This window comes from Diceros bicornis, chromosome 35 (assembly GCF_020826845.1).
Source record: "Diceros bicornis minor isolate mBicDic1 chromosome 35, mDicBic1.mat.cur, whole genome shotgun sequence".
NCBI lineage: Eukaryota > Metazoa > Chordata > Mammalia > Perissodactyla > Rhinocerotidae > Diceros > Diceros bicornis.
Window position 1 is genome coordinate 29,287,430 of NC_080774.1, and position 16,884 is coordinate 29,304,313.

General features: G+C 54.8%; 1 protein-coding gene across 3 annotated transcripts in view; it reads right to left on the bottom strand.

Moving 5' to 3' along the window:
• BCR (BCR activator of RhoGEF and GTPase) overlaps positions 1-16,274 on the bottom strand; it is a 129,789-nt gene extending 113,515 nt beyond the window's left edge. For 2 of the 3 annotated variants that reach the window (XM_058531970.1, XM_058531969.1), the window contains exon 1: positions 14,554-16,272. In XM_058531970.1, the coding sequence (XP_058387953.1) occupies positions 14,554-15,868 (1,315 nt within the window). In that variant the 5' untranslated portion in view covers positions 15,869-16,272. Of the gene's footprint in view, positions 1-14,553 lie in introns of all 3 variants that reach the window. The other variant, XM_058531971.1, reaches the window with a different exon arrangement.
• Positions 16,275-16,884: the final 610 nt, after the last annotated feature.

Genomic DNA, 16,884 nt, shown 5'->3' on the forward strand with positions numbered 1-16,884 from the left:
GGGGCTCACACTATCTGGCAGCTGAAGAAATACCACAGGAGAGGAAACCAGACTTATGCTAATAATCACAACCCAGATTGCGAAAATCCTAACAGTGGCTCACCAGCTGCTTCGGGAGATGAGGGTGGGCCCATCCGATTGCTCTATAACAAGAGGCCCGAGGGCCCGCCCCGTGGCGTAGCGGTTAAGTGCGTGCGCTCCGCTGCTGGTGGCCCGGGTTCGGATCCCGGGCGCGCACCGACGCACCGCTTCTCTGGCCATGCTGAGGCCGCGTCCCACATACGGCAACTAGAAGGATGTGCAGCTATGACATACAACTATCTACTGGGGCTTTGGGGGAAAAAAAGGAGGAGGATTGGCAATAGATGTTAGCTCAGAGCCGGTTGTCCTCAGCAAAAAGAGGAGGATTGGCATGGATGTTAGCTCAGGGCTGATCTTCCTCACAAAAAAAAAAATAAAAGAAGATGCTCCTGATGGCTACTGGCAAAGGTCATTGAGCAGGGGTGTTTTGTGAAAAAAAAAAAAACAAGAGGCCCCAGACAAGATGCCGTTCAACAAGGGCCTCCCGACCCCGCGCCCATGCGCCTGCCCTAGCGCACGGCGGTGTCAGATCTCAGACTATTACCCTAGCTTCACTGGGCCCCAAAGCCAGGCTCTGCACCCACCACCCCATCAGCACAGGCTTGTCACCACGTTCCTCTCCACCCACCCTCTGCCTCCAGCCGCAGGGACTCCACTCCCACAGCCACTCTTTCAATCCCCTTGCCAGCCGCCTCCCTCTGTGTCAGACACAGGGCAGACCTCCTGTCCCCTCTCAGATCTTCCCTGGGGGCCCCAACCCAGCCCTCCTGAACCTGCTCTGAACCTGGTTTCTGGCCTAACTGCCACCTTTGTCTCTCTCCCCTCCTGATCATCTCCCCGCTCAACCACCTTCCTCAGCCCCCAGGCCCCAGAATGAGTCATGTCAACACCCTGAAAACATGGCCACGTGCACACCAGGCCCTTGTGACCTTGTGCAAATCTATATCACCCTCGGCCACTGTTCAGTAGTAACCTGGCCACTCCTCTGCTGGGGCCACCAACCTCCCCACAAGACCCACACACACCTGGATCACCTCCCTGAAGCCCCTACTTGGACCATCTGTCCCCCAGGACTCCATCCCATCAGTCACTTCCCTGGCACATGCTGTCCATCTCACTCTTCCAGCAGATGGGGACAAGGCCCTGCCCTAGGAACCAAGCAGGCCCACGGGTGGACATTCAGGGAGCACCTGGACCCCTGATCCTAACCCCTGACCATGCGACACCACTGTCTCCTCCCCACTGCCAGAACTCTGGACACAGCAGTCCACACGCAGTGGTCTGGTTTCCCTTGACCCACTTGCAGCCTGGCCTCTGCCTCTCCCACCACTGCCTCCTAGAGGTCACTTCCCTTTAGCCTTTCTGCAACATAAACTCCCCCACCACCCTTCCCACCTCGTCAAGGACTCCTTCTCTCTCCCGTGTGGCCCCCAAACAGGCAAGGCCCCCAGCCTGCTCTGGCTCTCCTCTCTCCACACCACCGCCTCCCCTGCTCCCATCCCTCTTCCTTCCTGGCCTAGACCTTTCTCCCGAAGGCTGCATCCTGCTGCCCACCCTGAGGCCCTCCAGCACAGCCCTCACACCCCAAGGCTCAGACAGCCTCCCTCCCTTCTCTTCAGTCACCCCCTCCCACAGTCGCCTTACTCTTATCCTCTCCACCCACCGCATCCCCACCTCCCCTCAAGACAGCATCTCCAGGTGACCAACTCCCACCAGACCATCTCACACACTAATGCCAAATTCCACTTCCTGAGGCAAAGCTTCAAAGGCATCCTCTCCCCTGCTCAACAACCTTCAGTGGCTCCCTATCGCCCTCCAAAAAAGCACAATATCCTCAGCCCTGCTTTTGTGTCCTGCACAGTATGAGCCCAACACTTCTATCCATCCTCACTTCCCTGGTTGCCCACACTTTACACCAATTCTCCAACCAAACAGATCCTGCTATTACCTGAGCAAGCCAATGCTTCCCAGTCTCTGAGCTCTTGCCCACTCTACACTCTCCACCTGGAACATCCCCACCCCGTCTTCCCCAAAGACACGGGACAAGCGTGAGGCCTCCCCCCAGCACATTCCATGGCACTGCCCTCTCTACAGAGCTCAAGATCTGCCCCACATTACGGTATTTTAGGGGCCAGCTTGTCCCGGCTCCCACCTTGGACCACAGGCTCCCTGCGCCCCAGTTAAGAGTTGAGTCTGAACCATCTCTCTATTTCCTAGGACATCAGGAAGGACAAACTCTCTTGAAGAACATATCCGTGTCTTCCCATCAACTCTGCCTCTTAAAAAACACTGAATACCTGGGGCCGGCCCGGTGGAGCAAGTGGTTAAGTGCGTGCGCTCTGCTGTGGCGGCCCGGGGTTCGTCGGTTTGGATCCTGGGCGCGCACCGATGCACCGCTTGGCAAGCTATGCTGTGGTGGCGTTCCACATAAAGTGGAAGAGGATGGGCACGGATGTTAGCCCAGGGCCAGTCTTCCTCAACAAAAAAAGAAGAGGATTGGCAAATGCTAGCTCAGGGCTGATCTTCCTCACACACACACAAAAAAACACTGAATACTTAACACTACTGAACTCGACACTTAAAAATGGTTAAGATGGTAAATTTTATGTTACGTGTAATTTTTTCCACTTTAAAAAAAACACTGAAAATGAGGGAGAGAGAAGGGACCAGTGAAGCGGGCTCAGCCAGATCCTGGTGCCGCTGAAGGTGGCTGATGAGCAAGGGGGCTCTTAGTCCTGTTTTTTCACCTTCATGGGAGTTTGAAAATGGTGACTTTTTTACACGAAGAAAGCACCTGCAAAGTACATTTCAGGTAACAATCTCATGCCTCCAAATACAAAGGCTGACACTTTCACCCATGTTCCTAAGGGAGAAAGTGGAAAGCTTTCAGAAGTCAATATTCATAAATGAGTTACATTTTCTGGTCTAACATTTCGGCAAAAACAAATACAGTCATGCACCGCATAATGACATTTCGGTCAACGACAGATGACACATACGACGGTGGTCTCATAAGATGAATACCACATAGCCTAGGTGTGGAGTAGGCTAGATCTTCTAGGTTTGCACAATGACAAAACTGCCTAACGATGCATTTCTCAGAATGTATCCCCGTTGATAAGTGACATACGACTGCACTGCTTTTGACGTGCTGACTTGAGCACACACCCACAGAGTGAACACCGTGCTGGGCATCTACCTAAGTTAATTTGCAAAGTCAGGTCACCAGGACTTCCTGCCAATCAGACAACCAGCACAGCAACCTCCGTGCCTCAGAGAGGACAGGAGGAGAGGCGGGCACCAGCATCGCTGGCCCGGCCTGTGCATCCCCTGGCTCACACCACTGCTGCATGCGGAGCCACGCCACAACCTCAGGGAGGGCCACGAGAAAAAGATCTCCGTCTATTCAACCACAGAAGTCCAAATGAGCCCTGCAGATGGCCTCAAGTCCTTCATCTAAAACCTTGGACAACTCAGCTATGGGGGTCCCCACTGCTCCTCCACTGGGACCCCCATGAGGGAAGGTACTCTGCAAAATGCAGCAGGCTACTCAAAGCACCGTCCACCCTTCTCCCTCGAGCAGAGGCCTCGGTCAGCTCAGCTTCTTCAGGGCCTGCTGTCCAGCCACCACCCAGGCCCGGCAACAAAAGGTTTGAGGAAGAAACGTTGAAAACATCATGCTAACTGAAACTAGCCAGATACAAAGACAAGTACTGTCTGAGTCCATTTATATGAGGTCTAAAGCAGTCAAATGCATCGAGACAGAAGGTCTAGAGCAGTCAAATGGAGAGAGACAGAAGGTCTAGAGCAATCAAACGCACAGAGACAGAAAGGTCTAGAGCAGTCAAATGCAGAGAGACAGAAAGGTCTAGAGCAGTCAAATGCAGAGAGACAGAAGGTCTAGAGCAGTCAAAAGCAGAGACAGAAAGGTCTAGAGCAGTCAAATGCAGAGAGACAGAAAGGTCTGGAGCAGTCAAATGCAGAGAGACAGAAGGTCTAGAGCAGTCAAAAGCACAGAGACAGAAAGGTCTAGAGCAGTCAAACGCAGAGAGACAGAAAGGTCTAGAGCAGTCAAACACAGAGAAACAGAAGGTCTAGAGCAGTCAAACGCAGAGACAGAAAGTCTAGAGCAGTCCAACGCAGAGAGACAGAAGGTCTAGAGCAGTCAAACGCACAGAGACAGAAGGTCTAGAGCAGTCAAACGCAAAGAGACAGGTCTAGAGCAGTCAAACGCAAAGAGACAGAAGGCCTAGAGCAGTCAAACACACAGAGACAGAAAGGTCTAGAGCAGTCACATGCAGAGAGACAGAAGGTCTAGAGCAGTCAAACGCACAGAGACAGGTCTAGAGCAGTCAAACACACAGAGACAGAAAGGTCTAGAGCAGTCAAACGCACAGAGACAGAAGGTCTAGAGCAGTCAAACGCACAGAGACAGAGGGTCTAGAGCAGTCAAACGCACAGAGACAGGTCTAGAGCAGTCAAACACACAGAGACAGAAAGGTCTAGAGCAGTCAAACGCACAGAGACAGAAGGTCTAGAGCAGTCAAACGCACAGAGACAGAAGGTCTAGAGCAGTCAAACGCACAGAGACAGAAAGGTCTAGAGCAGTCAAATGCACAGAGACAGAAAGGTCTAGAGCAGTCAAATGCACAGAGGCAGAAAGTTCTAGAGCAGTCAAACACAAAGAGACAGAAAGGTCTAGAGCAGTCAAATGCAAAGAGACAGAAAAGTCTAGAGCAGTCAAACACACAGAGACAGAAAGTAGAATGGTGGGTGCCAGGGGCTAGGGGAAGGAGAATAAGGAGCTTTTGTTTAATGGGGACAGAGCTTCAGTTTGGAAAGACGAAGATGTTCTGGAGACGGATGGTGGTGATGGTTACACAACACTGTGAATGTGCTTAATGCCACTGAACTGTACACTGAAAAATGGTTAACAAGGTCCATTTTATGTTATCTCTATTTCACCACAATAAAAAAGGGGGGAAGGCTAGGGGAAGACACAGCCCACAGGTCCCAGATGGAAAGGACTGCCTCTGAACAAGGTTCCTGATGGACAGGCCTATAAGATAGAGCCACGAGGCTGGAGGCTGAAATAAGCTCAGTCACCCCCGCACCCCCCTCCCTGTAAGCCCAGCAAGCTCTCAGCCACCACTGGGTGTCCAGCATCCCACTGCCCCGCGGCCCCTCCCTGATGAAGAGGAGGCTGCTCCAGTCCCTCCAGAACCTCCACCTTGGAGCCCTCTCAGGCCTCAAGGACCAAAGATGGGTCTGGCCAGGAACCCCGTGAGCCAGCAGAGAGCCCAGGCAGGAATCAGGCCCCATCCTCCGTGTACGAAAACACCCTCTGGAATATTATGCGGCCGCAAAAAGGAATGAAGTACTGATGCACACTACAACACGGATGAACCCTGAAAACCTTATTCTAAGTGAAAGAAGCCATACACAAAAGGTCATGTTATACGATTCCATTCATGTGAAATGTCCAGAAAAGGCAAATTTACAGAGATAGAAAGTAGAGTGATGGGTGCCAGGGGCTGGGGGGAAGAGGGGGGTCATGGCTGAAGGGAACACAGTTTCCTTATGAGGTGATGTAAACATTCTAAAATTAGACAGTAGTGATGGTTGCGTAACTCTGTGAATATACTAAAAAACACTGAACTGTGCACTTTACACGAGTGAATTCCATGGTATGAATTATAGCTCAGTAAAGCTGTTCAAAAACCACCACCACCACCACTCAGGAACATAGCTCATTGTCAGGGAAACCAGAGAATCACCTGCCCATCCCCACCCTGGACACCAGACACGATGGAAACTGCACTCACCTCCAGGTCTCCAAGCAAAAGGCTTTCTGGAGCTCTCAAAAACGGGGTGGGGAGAAAGAGACAAAGCACCCTCCTCCCCAGGTGTGCTGCAGGCCCAGCTGTCCCGGCCCTCGGGAAGTGGGGGTCAGGCGGAGCTGGGGGACCGCGGATGGCAGTGGTCACTGTGGGCGGGGAGCCACCCCGGAGGCTCTTCCCCGCGCTCTGCAGCTCAGAGGGGGCCAGCTCCCCGTCCACCCCGGGGGCTGCCCCACACACCATGGCTGTCCCAGCCCCTCAGGGGCACCCCACCAGGGCCGGGCCCAGCTCTCCAGTGTCCTCAGCACATGGTGTACAGGGCAGCACCCTGTGGTCTGCAGAGCCCTGGGCAATCTGCAGGGGTAGCCTGGATATGCGAAAGTTTTAGTAATGTTCAGAGCTTCCCGTCTTCCTCTGTTTCCCATGAAAATAAGAAAGTCTGCAGTCTGTACTTCCTCTCTTGAGGCCTCACAATCACTAAAAATGAGAACAAAGTTGTTCTGAGCCTTCCCTCTACAAACGTGGGGGGGTGGGGGTGCTCTATGACAAAAATCAAGAGGTCTCTCTTCCTCCAGCTTTGGGTTTTCAAGGCCCCCAAAAGCCACAAGGCCAACTGGTCCAGGAACACTGCGAGAGGATCCCATTCTACCCCACCGCAGGTGGGTGTGAACCCAGCACGGAGGGCTCAGGCGACATCGGTGCATGGCCCCTGGTACTCTGGGCTGATGTCACTTTAGCTCATCACCAGATGAAGCAGCTAGCTTTCATTTGGGGCCATAATACAGAAAAATATATACTGTACCTTTAAGATATAAGAACTCCAATCGGCCTAGGAGGACATACTAGGAGAGGGGGATGAAGGCCATGGAAGACCCCTGGGTCCCCCGGAGCTCATACTGGGCACTCTTGCTGAGGCGAGTGGGTGAAATGGCCTGCACCTACTGAATTATGCATTTCTCTTTCAAAGTCTCTTGCTAAGTGGTGTTCAATCAACAGAGATTACATGCCCGAGGGGGTGACTCCGTGAGACCAGACAGGGGCCAGACCCCCAGCGACCACGACTCCGTGCACTTACGCTCCCATAGAGCCTCCCAAGAAGGGGGTTGTCCCCACCAGCCGACAGGATTAAGTCCACACGCTGGCTCCCGGGTGAGTCCAGATCTTCCACCTTCAAAGTCTGCATTCTTTCTCCGGACTAGGTCAACATATGTTGCCTCTAGGTCACTTCTAGAACGTTCACTTTGTTACATGCAAGGTTATACCCATATATGTTATACGGAGAAAATCTCTCCCTGCTCTACTGGCATACCAACTCACCCAGCAGCATTTTTTAAAAAGAGAACATGTCTGGCCTTTAAAGTTAAGTGATCTTCAAAAGCTCTTCTTAAGCCAACAGAGGCCCTTGAGTGAAGGAGCCCCTCGGGCTGCTCCGTCCCTGGCTTTGCTGGGCTGGCTCCCCTGTGGCTGGTGCAGCAGGTCTCTCCCTCTCCTTCCACTGCCCCCTTGGTTGTCTCCCGGCCAGCTGGAGATGCCTCCTTCCTAGTGCTCCCTGGGCCAATCACCTGACCCTCTGTGCACGTGGCCGGCCACCTCTATCACATCTTCCCAGACAGGCCTTGTCCCTCTGCACCCCCCAGAACCTGCTCACAGCAGAGCATGGTCAGCATGCACCAATGTCCCACCACCAGTCTGCCCTTCACTCTTGGATGGAAAAGGCAGATGGACGGACAGTGTCCTTCCAACACATCTGCCCTCTTGGGCCCTGCACCACACAACTTGCTGGAGCAATCTTAGCAAAGTGCCCAGGAGGATGTACAGAGAGTTAGGAAATTTTCTGCGAGATTTGCAAAATAAGAGAGAGAAATGACATCCCTGGATGGCTGACACCTTCATGGACCTGCCTGAAGGCCGGAACCAGACGATTCCTACCATGGCACTTCAGTTTTTGTGGCCATCTCTCCGGCAGACTCGAAATGACCTGCTGGGAGGCCTGTCTCATGATACTCAGCACCATTCCTGTCTGAAACGTGTTTGCCAAATGACTGATGAAGACCCCCTCCATCTCTGTCACTCTGTGCCCATCCTCATGTGACTGGCGTCACCCCGCAGCCTGAGAAAAAAGGCCAGCACCGGCCCCTCCGCTGACCACCTGACCTCGGGCGAGTGTTTGTCTCACACCCCCTCAGACCCAATCAGCCAGTAGCATATAATTATGACGATTATCTTGCTGCAGTCACTCCACAGGAATGTTCCGAGGGCACATGAAACAGCCTCCACCAAAGTGATACTCACTACACAAGCGGGGCACTGCTGTCTTCCCACCCTGGCACTCAGCAGGCGCGTTGACAAACCTGCCAGTAGCATCTCCCTTGGGCACCAGCCACCACCCCTGTCCACAGTCATTTTGCAAGGTCGCAGCGGCCAGTGCTAGAAGCCAAGACAGCTAATTAGCAGGCCCCAGTCTGAAGATTTGGGAAGCTCTCTAAGGTTGAGCAGGGGAAGACTAAACTTCAGCAAAGAAGGAAAAATAATCTCCAAAGCCAACAAGTTTCCTTGCTGAGGCATCTGCATCATTAGGCCCCCGAAAATCCATTGTGGCTTATTAGATGGGGTAAGGGGGGTTGGGCCAGAGCAGGGAAGGGTCTGAGCAAATGGAAACCTCAGAGATAGGCTCTCATTCCAGCTCTGACCCACAAACACCCACAGCACCCAAGACACAGACAGATCCACGTGGGCTCAGATGACCACCATCACATCAAACACTGTTAAGGACCCAGAGTGAGGCAGGACAGACTCTGTCCTTATCTTAAGGATCTCACCACCCTGAAGAAGGAAGCCAGACAGACACAGGATTAACAGGAAATAGCTGCAAACATACAGTCAAGGAAAGACACACAGTTTGGGAAGACACTAGGACATTACGAAGGTTTTGTTTTTGTGTGTTGGTTTTTAAAGACAAGGCCCGTGGAGATAAGCCTTTCCACAAATCCATGAACAGAGGCATGAGAGAACGCCCATGGAGACAGTGCCTGGCACTGTAGTAGATGCTCGATCAACACCTCTGAGTGACTGAGTGGGGAGGGGTGGTTGCCTTGGTAAAGGAAAGGTAGATATAAACCAGGATAAAAAAGAAACACACAGAAAAAGTTGCATTAACAATTTAAAATTTTAAAGCAAAAAATATTAAAGAATTGAAAGAGACCTTAGCAATAACAGAGTCTAACCCCTAACTCTTTCAATGAGGAGAGAGACGTGGCAGCATGTGAAGCAGTAGGACACAGCTCTCCTGACGCCCAGCTGTGTCCTATCGGCCCCACCAGGCCGCCTAACGCCACATAATGCTTTACTCAAATTCCTCCTAAAACATGACTGGTGAGGCCAGCACAAGCACCATCTCTCCGCCACGGTAGCCCATTCCTCTGCTGCCCAATTAGGGACTCACTGAGAGTTGTGGGCTGAACTGTGTCTCCCCCCATATTCATATGTTGAAGTCCTAAACTCCAGTACCTCAGAACAGGACTGTATTTGGAGACAGGGTCTTTAAAGAGGTAATTGAGTTAAAATTGGGTCATAAGGGTGGGCCCTAATCCAACATGACTTGTGTCCTTATAAGAAGAAATTTTGGACACAGAAAGAGACAGCAAGGGGTGTGCATGCACAGAGGGAAGACCATGTGAGGAGGCGGCAAGGAGGCCGCCATATGCAAGTCAAGGGGAGAGGCCTTAGAGGAAACCAATCTGCCAGCCTCCAGAACTGAAGAGAAAATAAACTTCGGTTGTTTAAGCCACCCAGTCTGTGGTATTTTGTTACGGCAGCCCTAGCAACTAGTACACTGGCCACTTCAAAACAAGGGTGTGAAAGCCAGCAGATCTCACTAACAGGTGCTTTCCTGAAGAGAAACACTTATCAAGGCCCAGAGACCAGGGTTAAGGGTGAGAATGCTGCTCCCAGCAACTTCAAAGCCCTACTGGAATGACATAAGCCAGACAAAGAAGAAGGAACAATATCATAGACTCCACTTGTATGAGATACTCAGGATAAGCAAAATTCATGGGGACAGAAAGGGGAGTGGCGGTTGTCAGGGGCTGGAGGCCCAGGCTGCTTAATGGGTCCCAAGTTTCTGGGTGGAGTGATAAAAAGTTCTGGAGATGGACAGTGGTGATGGCTGCACAAAACTCTGAACGTACTTAATGCCACCGAATTGTACACTTAACAGTGGTTAAAATGGCACATTTTGTTATGTATATTTTATAATAAAAAAACTATCACATTACATAAATAACACATTTTAATTAAAATTACATTTTTCAAAGAAAAAAATCCTACATGAGCCACAGGAATTGTATCCCAGTCAGAGTTAAGAACCCCCGCGGGGTTCATAGTTAATTTAATCCACCACTACCCTCTGAGCCTTGATCTAAAAAGTAGCTTCAGTCAAAACTCAGGCCTATTACCTGGCAACCTGAGAACACCTGAAGATGCCAAACCATCCACCATGAACATGGCGTCGTCGTTCCCTGCCCCCAACTACAGGCACGAGCCGCAGCCGTGCCTTATGCACTGCTGTGTCCTCTCCCAGGTGGGCCTTAGCACATGGCTCACCTGGACTCCCGGTCCTGGTGAGGGCAGCAGTCACATACACAAGCCCTCGGCCACACGACGCCTGGCCAAGGTGGGGGGGGGGGGGTGGCAACTGAAGCCAGAAGCAACAAACGAGCCAAAAGGGAGAAATTGGAGAGGCACATTCCCTTGGACCCACGCAAACCAACAGCACTCCCAGCTCCTTCTTTGGTGAAAGCTTCCAGAATGCTTCATTCTGTTCCCCCAACAAGGAAGCCATCCTTCCTGAGCCCGAGAACCCTTGTAAAATTTGATCTGAACTCCGTTTCCACCCTATTGATGACTTAAGCCGTCTCAGACTCCAGCCAGATCTGTCCACTCTGCCTCTGCTGATGGAGAGGAGCCTGTACCGAAACCAGAGGCGGCCACAGGCTCCGGTCTAAAGAGACGATGATGGAGCCAAAGCGAGGCCAGTGACCTTTTACGGCCCCAGTTACTCACCCAGACTGGTCGTCAGTCCATTCAATCACCCAAGGGAAAAACAAAGCAGTGATCATTCTGGCAACAACACATTGCCAGAATCCAAAAGGCAAAATTAAGCTGCTCAGCAGAAATGTGAAAACACAGGGCAGCAACTCACACGAGAGCCCACGAAGAAACACAAGAGCTGGGTCACATCTCACAAGTCATACCTGGAAAAGGGCCGAGGGGCACACGGGGCTGGGTATTCAGATCAAGAATTCCTCGGACCTAAAAGAGGAAAGGGCCTTGGGTTTTCTGGCCTTCTCTCTCAAGCAAGCACTCACTGAAGTCCTCTGAAAGGGAAGGTAAAGGGCAGGGATGGAGTGTAGAAGAGAAGGCGCAGCTGATAAGACGCTTCCCACCTGCCACCTTCCCCGTCCCGACCCCACAGCCGTGTAAACAAGGAAGGGATGGTCAGCGTGTACTGTGTCGGCTCTGAGCCAGGCTCCACGGGAGACCGGGAAATGAACCAGGGATACCTGCCTTCAAAACGCACACAGTCTGTGCTACCACGTGCGTGAACCTTGGGGACTTGAGGCTAAGCGAAATAAGCCAGACACAAAAGGACAAATACTGTATGACTCCACTTCATGAGGTACCAAGAGTAGTCAAATCACAGAAGCAGAAAGTAGAATGGTGGTTGCCAAGGGCTGAGGAAGAGGAATGGGGAGTTGTTGCTCAACGGGTATGGAATTGCAGTTTTGCGAGACGAAGAGAGTTCTGGAAGTGGATGGTGGTGACGGTTGCAGAACAATGTGAATGTAGTTAATGGCACTGAACTGTACACTTAAAAACGGCTAAAATGTGTTAAGATGGTAAATTTTATGTTATGTATATTTTACTACGATAATAAAATTAAAAGGCACACAGTTCAGAGTCACAAAGGGTGACATGGGTGTCCCTGAGCCACCGCTCCTGCGGGCAGACGGCTCCCCCCACCCTGCCACTAGACTTGTGCTGATAGGCAAGGTCCCTCTCTAGTGCTGCTGCTTCCAGAAGCTTCCCTGACCTCACTTCTTCTAAACACACAAATGATGTGTGTGTTCCTCTCTCCCATTGACTTGTAAGCTCCCAGATGGCAAGGAACACACTCTCCCCTTCTATGGAACCCACACAGTACAAACAGACGGGCTTGCACACAGGAGGGCTCACAGCTGTTACTGGCCCCATAGGGGGCTGGAAGGACCCCTGGACTGACACAGTCATGCTTTTCAGGCGAAGTGTGGGGCAGTGGGAAGAATACCCTAAGGCCATCGCATTCCAGAAGGAATGGCTCAGCACTCCCACAGGGGCCCGGAGTCCCAGCTCTGCCACTTCCTGGTGGCGTCCTTACCTGTAGATGAGCAGCTCCACCACGGGGTGATGTAAGAGCCCACGAGGGGCCCTGCATGAAGCACACTGTCAGCATGCCTGGCACAGAGCAGAGGGTGGTCATTTCAGCTCCTTCCCTCAAACCCAGGGGCCCTGAACTCAGAAACTTGACAGCCCGCTCATCCATCCAAAGGGAATCGGAGACTATTAGATCCGGGCCCCTCATCTGCTGCTGTTACTGCTGCTGCTGCTTCAGCAAATTAGGGTGACTTCTACTCCCTCCTCACACTGTGATTTCCCTCACTGTCCCTTTTCAGAGGCGCAGCCCTGGCCAGCAGGCCGCACAGCCATCTAAAGAACATCAGTCAACAGTCCGGACAGAGACAGATGGCTGAGCCCCTCCTTCCCTGCCAGCCACAACCCTCAGAGGAGAGTACAGGGTACAGAGTCGGAAGGCTCCCAGAGCTAAAACAACCAGAAGATTTAGGACCTAACGAAGACAGAATATGGGACCTTGAGGACATTCAGAGAAGGATCCAGAAAGTACTAAGAGTGGGTCCAAGTTGTAAAAGTAACTCCTTAGCCATTTACTGAGAACCTTCCCTGTGTTACACAGGGCACTGGGGTCTCACGTCTACAGGAGCAGGAGCTCTAAGAGAGGCGGGCCCGCAAGGAGGCCCACTGAAACATATCCATCCGAATGGGCCCCATTTCTGGAAACTCAAAATTCCCCACCAGCAAAAGACCATTTCAGATTGCAGGTCTCCACGAAAACCTCTCATTTTCTTTTTTATTAATAACGTTCTCCCAAACCATGGCACTGACGGCCAGTTGAAGCTAGCTCTCTCGGCTGACAGCTGACCAGACAAGGCTGGTGCCCAGTGACCACAAAGCAATCCTCCAGACCCCGGAAGAGCTGATGTGCCTGCAAAGCAGGCTTCTAAATACTACAGGCTCCCCACCCACCCACCCCCCCGCCCGCTAACGGGGCACTTAGGGCATGCAGCTGGGCCAGGCCACATCACAGCCACCCCCAGCCGCAAATGGAAGATCAGCAACTGGCTGTACCTAAAACAAACAGGACAGAGTGCTGATCACAAAAAGGCCACTTACAGAGCCAAAAATAGCCTCACTTATTTCAAGAGGATTCTGACAAGGAAGCACATACAACTCCATCAGCAGAAAAAGAAAAATCAATGGAGCGGAAAACCGGATCAGTCCAACAGGGACCAGGACTCGGTGAGATTCTCCCACACCCACCTACCCTCTCCTTGCCCCAATCGCAAACTATGCCTGGATCTCAAAACCTAGTGCCATCGCCCCAACACCTAATGGTACACAGCCCAGAAGTTAGAGACTTCCAACAGGTTTAATCTTAGGGCCAAGAGTCAGACCACGGATTGGGAGCCCAAAACAAGCACCCGTGGGCACTCATCCTTGGGAAGACGAGGAGGCAAGAGCACAACGAGATGAAAAAATGGAGCAGGGGTAAGGCGCATGGAGAAGGTGGGTGAGTAATGACGGGTGATATCTCCCATCCAAGCAGGGCAGATCAGAATGGGTGTAGCTCTGCTCGGGCCCTGGATAAAATCTTCACCCTGTTGATTTTCCGAGGCCCACTGAGTCAAAACAGCCTGTCACCTTACTTCCTTCTAATGCATATTCTCACCAGCCCGGACTCATGTTCGGGGCTGCTGGCTAGCAAGTGAATCTGGCATTTTGATGGCCTGGAAGCAGCTAGCAAATCTTGGGTTCCCAAATGTGTCATATCTCTTCCGGAACGGTGGGGTGGCGGGGAATGTCCAAGACACACAACAATCCTTGCTAAAAGCATCTGTTCTAGGCTGCAGAAATGACCCCCTCTTTATACCATCCCCACTGCCTAGCTTGGAGGGATCAGAGGGCAAGGAGATGGCTGTCCAGGGCATCCCGGTCCCAACCCACAGAGAAGCACACCACTCTAGAACCAAAGAACAAACCACCTACCATCCACACACCACCCCTCCCAACCCAATCCCATTCCAAACCCTGGAAATCCGCATTCAGGAGGAGGCGGGATGGACTCCGTTCAGGCGCAGGATCAGTGCAAATCCTTCCTATCCACAGCAGAATTTGAAAATCACTCAAGAAAGTATCTACCTGTTCCTCCTCCTTCCACCTCCCCTTTTCTCTCCCTAAATGTTCAACGGTTTCCAGGCAGGGTGCAGGTGTGCCCACCCACGGTGGTGGAGGTACCCACCTGTGTCTCCATGGAAGGTGCCGTCCTGAGGCAGCCTGCCCGACAAGCTGTCCCCATCGCTGGGCCAGATCTGCCCAGTCTTGCGGACGCCCACGATCGTGGCTTCCGACACGACGACCTGGCCCTGCCGGTGGCGCTTCTGGCACTGCGGCGTGGGGGGGCTGCTGCTCTCCAGGGACTGCTGCGAGTTCTGCGAGGGCGAGCGGCTCTTGTCCCGGAAGATGCGGTAGGTGGTGGGGCTTGGGGACACGCGGCTGGACTGGCCGGAGGAGAAGTCCTCCTCGCTGGAGGTGAGGTTCTCGTTGGAGCTGCAGTCCGGTGTGTAGCCGCCTCCGCTGTCCTCAAAGCTCCGAGGGGAGTAGGACCTGCGCGGCCAGGTGAGGCGCTTCTCCTGCTCCGAGGTGCTCTGGCTGCGCAGGAGCGGGCCCCTGCCCTCCCCTTCCATCATCACGCCCCCGACGTAGATGCTCTGGTAGGGCTGGTACTCCAGGGGCGGCCAAGGGGGCCTGCTGCCGCCATTGGCATTGATCAGGTTGTCCTTCAGGAAGCGGGGGTTCAGCTCGGCGTCCTCGTAATCACCGTCGAGGCCGCAGCTGCTGCTCTCCGAGGAGCGCCCCCGGTAAGATGGTCTGGGTGCGTCCCCCAGGCCCTGCCCGGCGCCGTGCTGGGACTTCTTGCGCTCCATCTGCATGGCCTGGCTGCCCAGGGAGCTGATCCGGTCCGACACCTCTTTGTCGTTGACCTTCACCAGGCCGCGCTCGTGGTGAAACTCGACGTTCACGTAGAAGGGCTTCTCGGAGTCCGCTGCCCCGGGCTGGCCATGGCCCTTGCGGATCCTCTCGAAGTTGGACCTAAGCGCCGCCACGCTAGTGGGGGGCCCCCGGTCGTCCCGGTCCGCGGGCGCGGTGGCCCCGGGTCTCCGGGCGACCGCCGGCCTGGCCTTTCCCGGGGAGCCCTCTCCGTCCGGCCGGACCTCGGGCTCCTCGGCGGACGGAGGGTCGGCGCCGTCGGCGGGTGCGGGCTGCGGGCGCGACGCGGGCGCGCGGGGCTCGGCGGAGCCGTCGGGGGGTTGCGCGGCGCGCCGGAAGCCCCAGCGCTGCCTGTCGTAGCTCTTCTTCTCCTTGGCTAGCAGCGTCTGCAGGTAGATCATGCGGAAGCGCTCCTGGTTCACCTCCTGCTCCAGGCGCCTGATGGAGGCCTTGCAGCGCTCCAGCTCCTGCTCGATGTCGCCCACCGAGCGCAGCTCCATGCGCGGCGGCTCCGAGTCCGGGAACTGCGCCTTCCACGCCTCGGCGAAGCCTACCGGGTCCACCATGGCGCGGCCGGCCTCACCTGCGCCGCCGGGCTGCGCGCGGGGCACGCCTCAGCGGCGGCGCGGCGGCCTCGTCAGGCCCGGCCCGGGGCTCCGGGCGGCCCCCATGACCCCGCGCGGCAGCGGCGGGCGAACAATGCCCGCCCCCTCCCGGGCGGCAGGTGAGGCGGCGGGCTCGGCTTCCCCGGCGGCGAGGAGCGCGCGGCGGGCGGGCGCGCGCGCGGGCGGGGGAAGGGCGCAGGCTGCGCGCGCCGCTATTGTGTGCGGGACTCCTCCGCGCGGCGCGGGGCGGGGCACGCGCTGCCCTCCGCTCGGCCGGGCGCCGCTAGCCCATGGCAGCCGCCCGTGCGCTCTTAGCAGTGTCCCCGCGCCGCCCCGCGTCCCGGCCGCCGCCGCCTCTCCCGGCGCTGCGCTCGGCTGCGCCCGCTCTCGCCGCACTCCCGCCCGGCCCGCACTCGGCGCCGCAGGAAGGGGAGGGCCGGGGGGCGGTGGCCGCGGCGTGGCTGACGGAGCCGGGCGGGCCTCTTAAAGGGGCCGCGCCGCGGGCGCGGGCGGGGGCGCAGGGTGGCCCCTCCTCCTTCTCCTTCCACCCAGCCTCTGCTCTCCTTCGGTTCCCGCGCTTGGGAAAACTGAGGCCCCGACGGCGGCAAACCCAGCAGTCCAACGCAGAGGCCTCCTGCGCTCTGGGAACAGGAACACCTGGATCCTCGTTTCCCCACGCCCCGGCGGCCACTCACCAGCGTCAGGGCTGAGCGCACTAGGGGCCACCCAGCGGGCCCTACCCAGAATGGAGCCGGGACAGGCAGGTCGCCCGGCGAGGCAGGCTGGGCAGCCAACAGCCCCTGTGTGCCAACGGGCCTCCAGCGTTGTGGACCCAGGGGTGGGTGATGAAGCAACAACTGCCGCACGGGATTGTCACAGAGATAATCAATAGGAATTTCTCCCCTAGGTCACTCAACACCCAAGTCTCCCTTTCTGCTGTCCTGAGCCGTGTTTGTCCGCTGGCCTCTCCTGAGCTC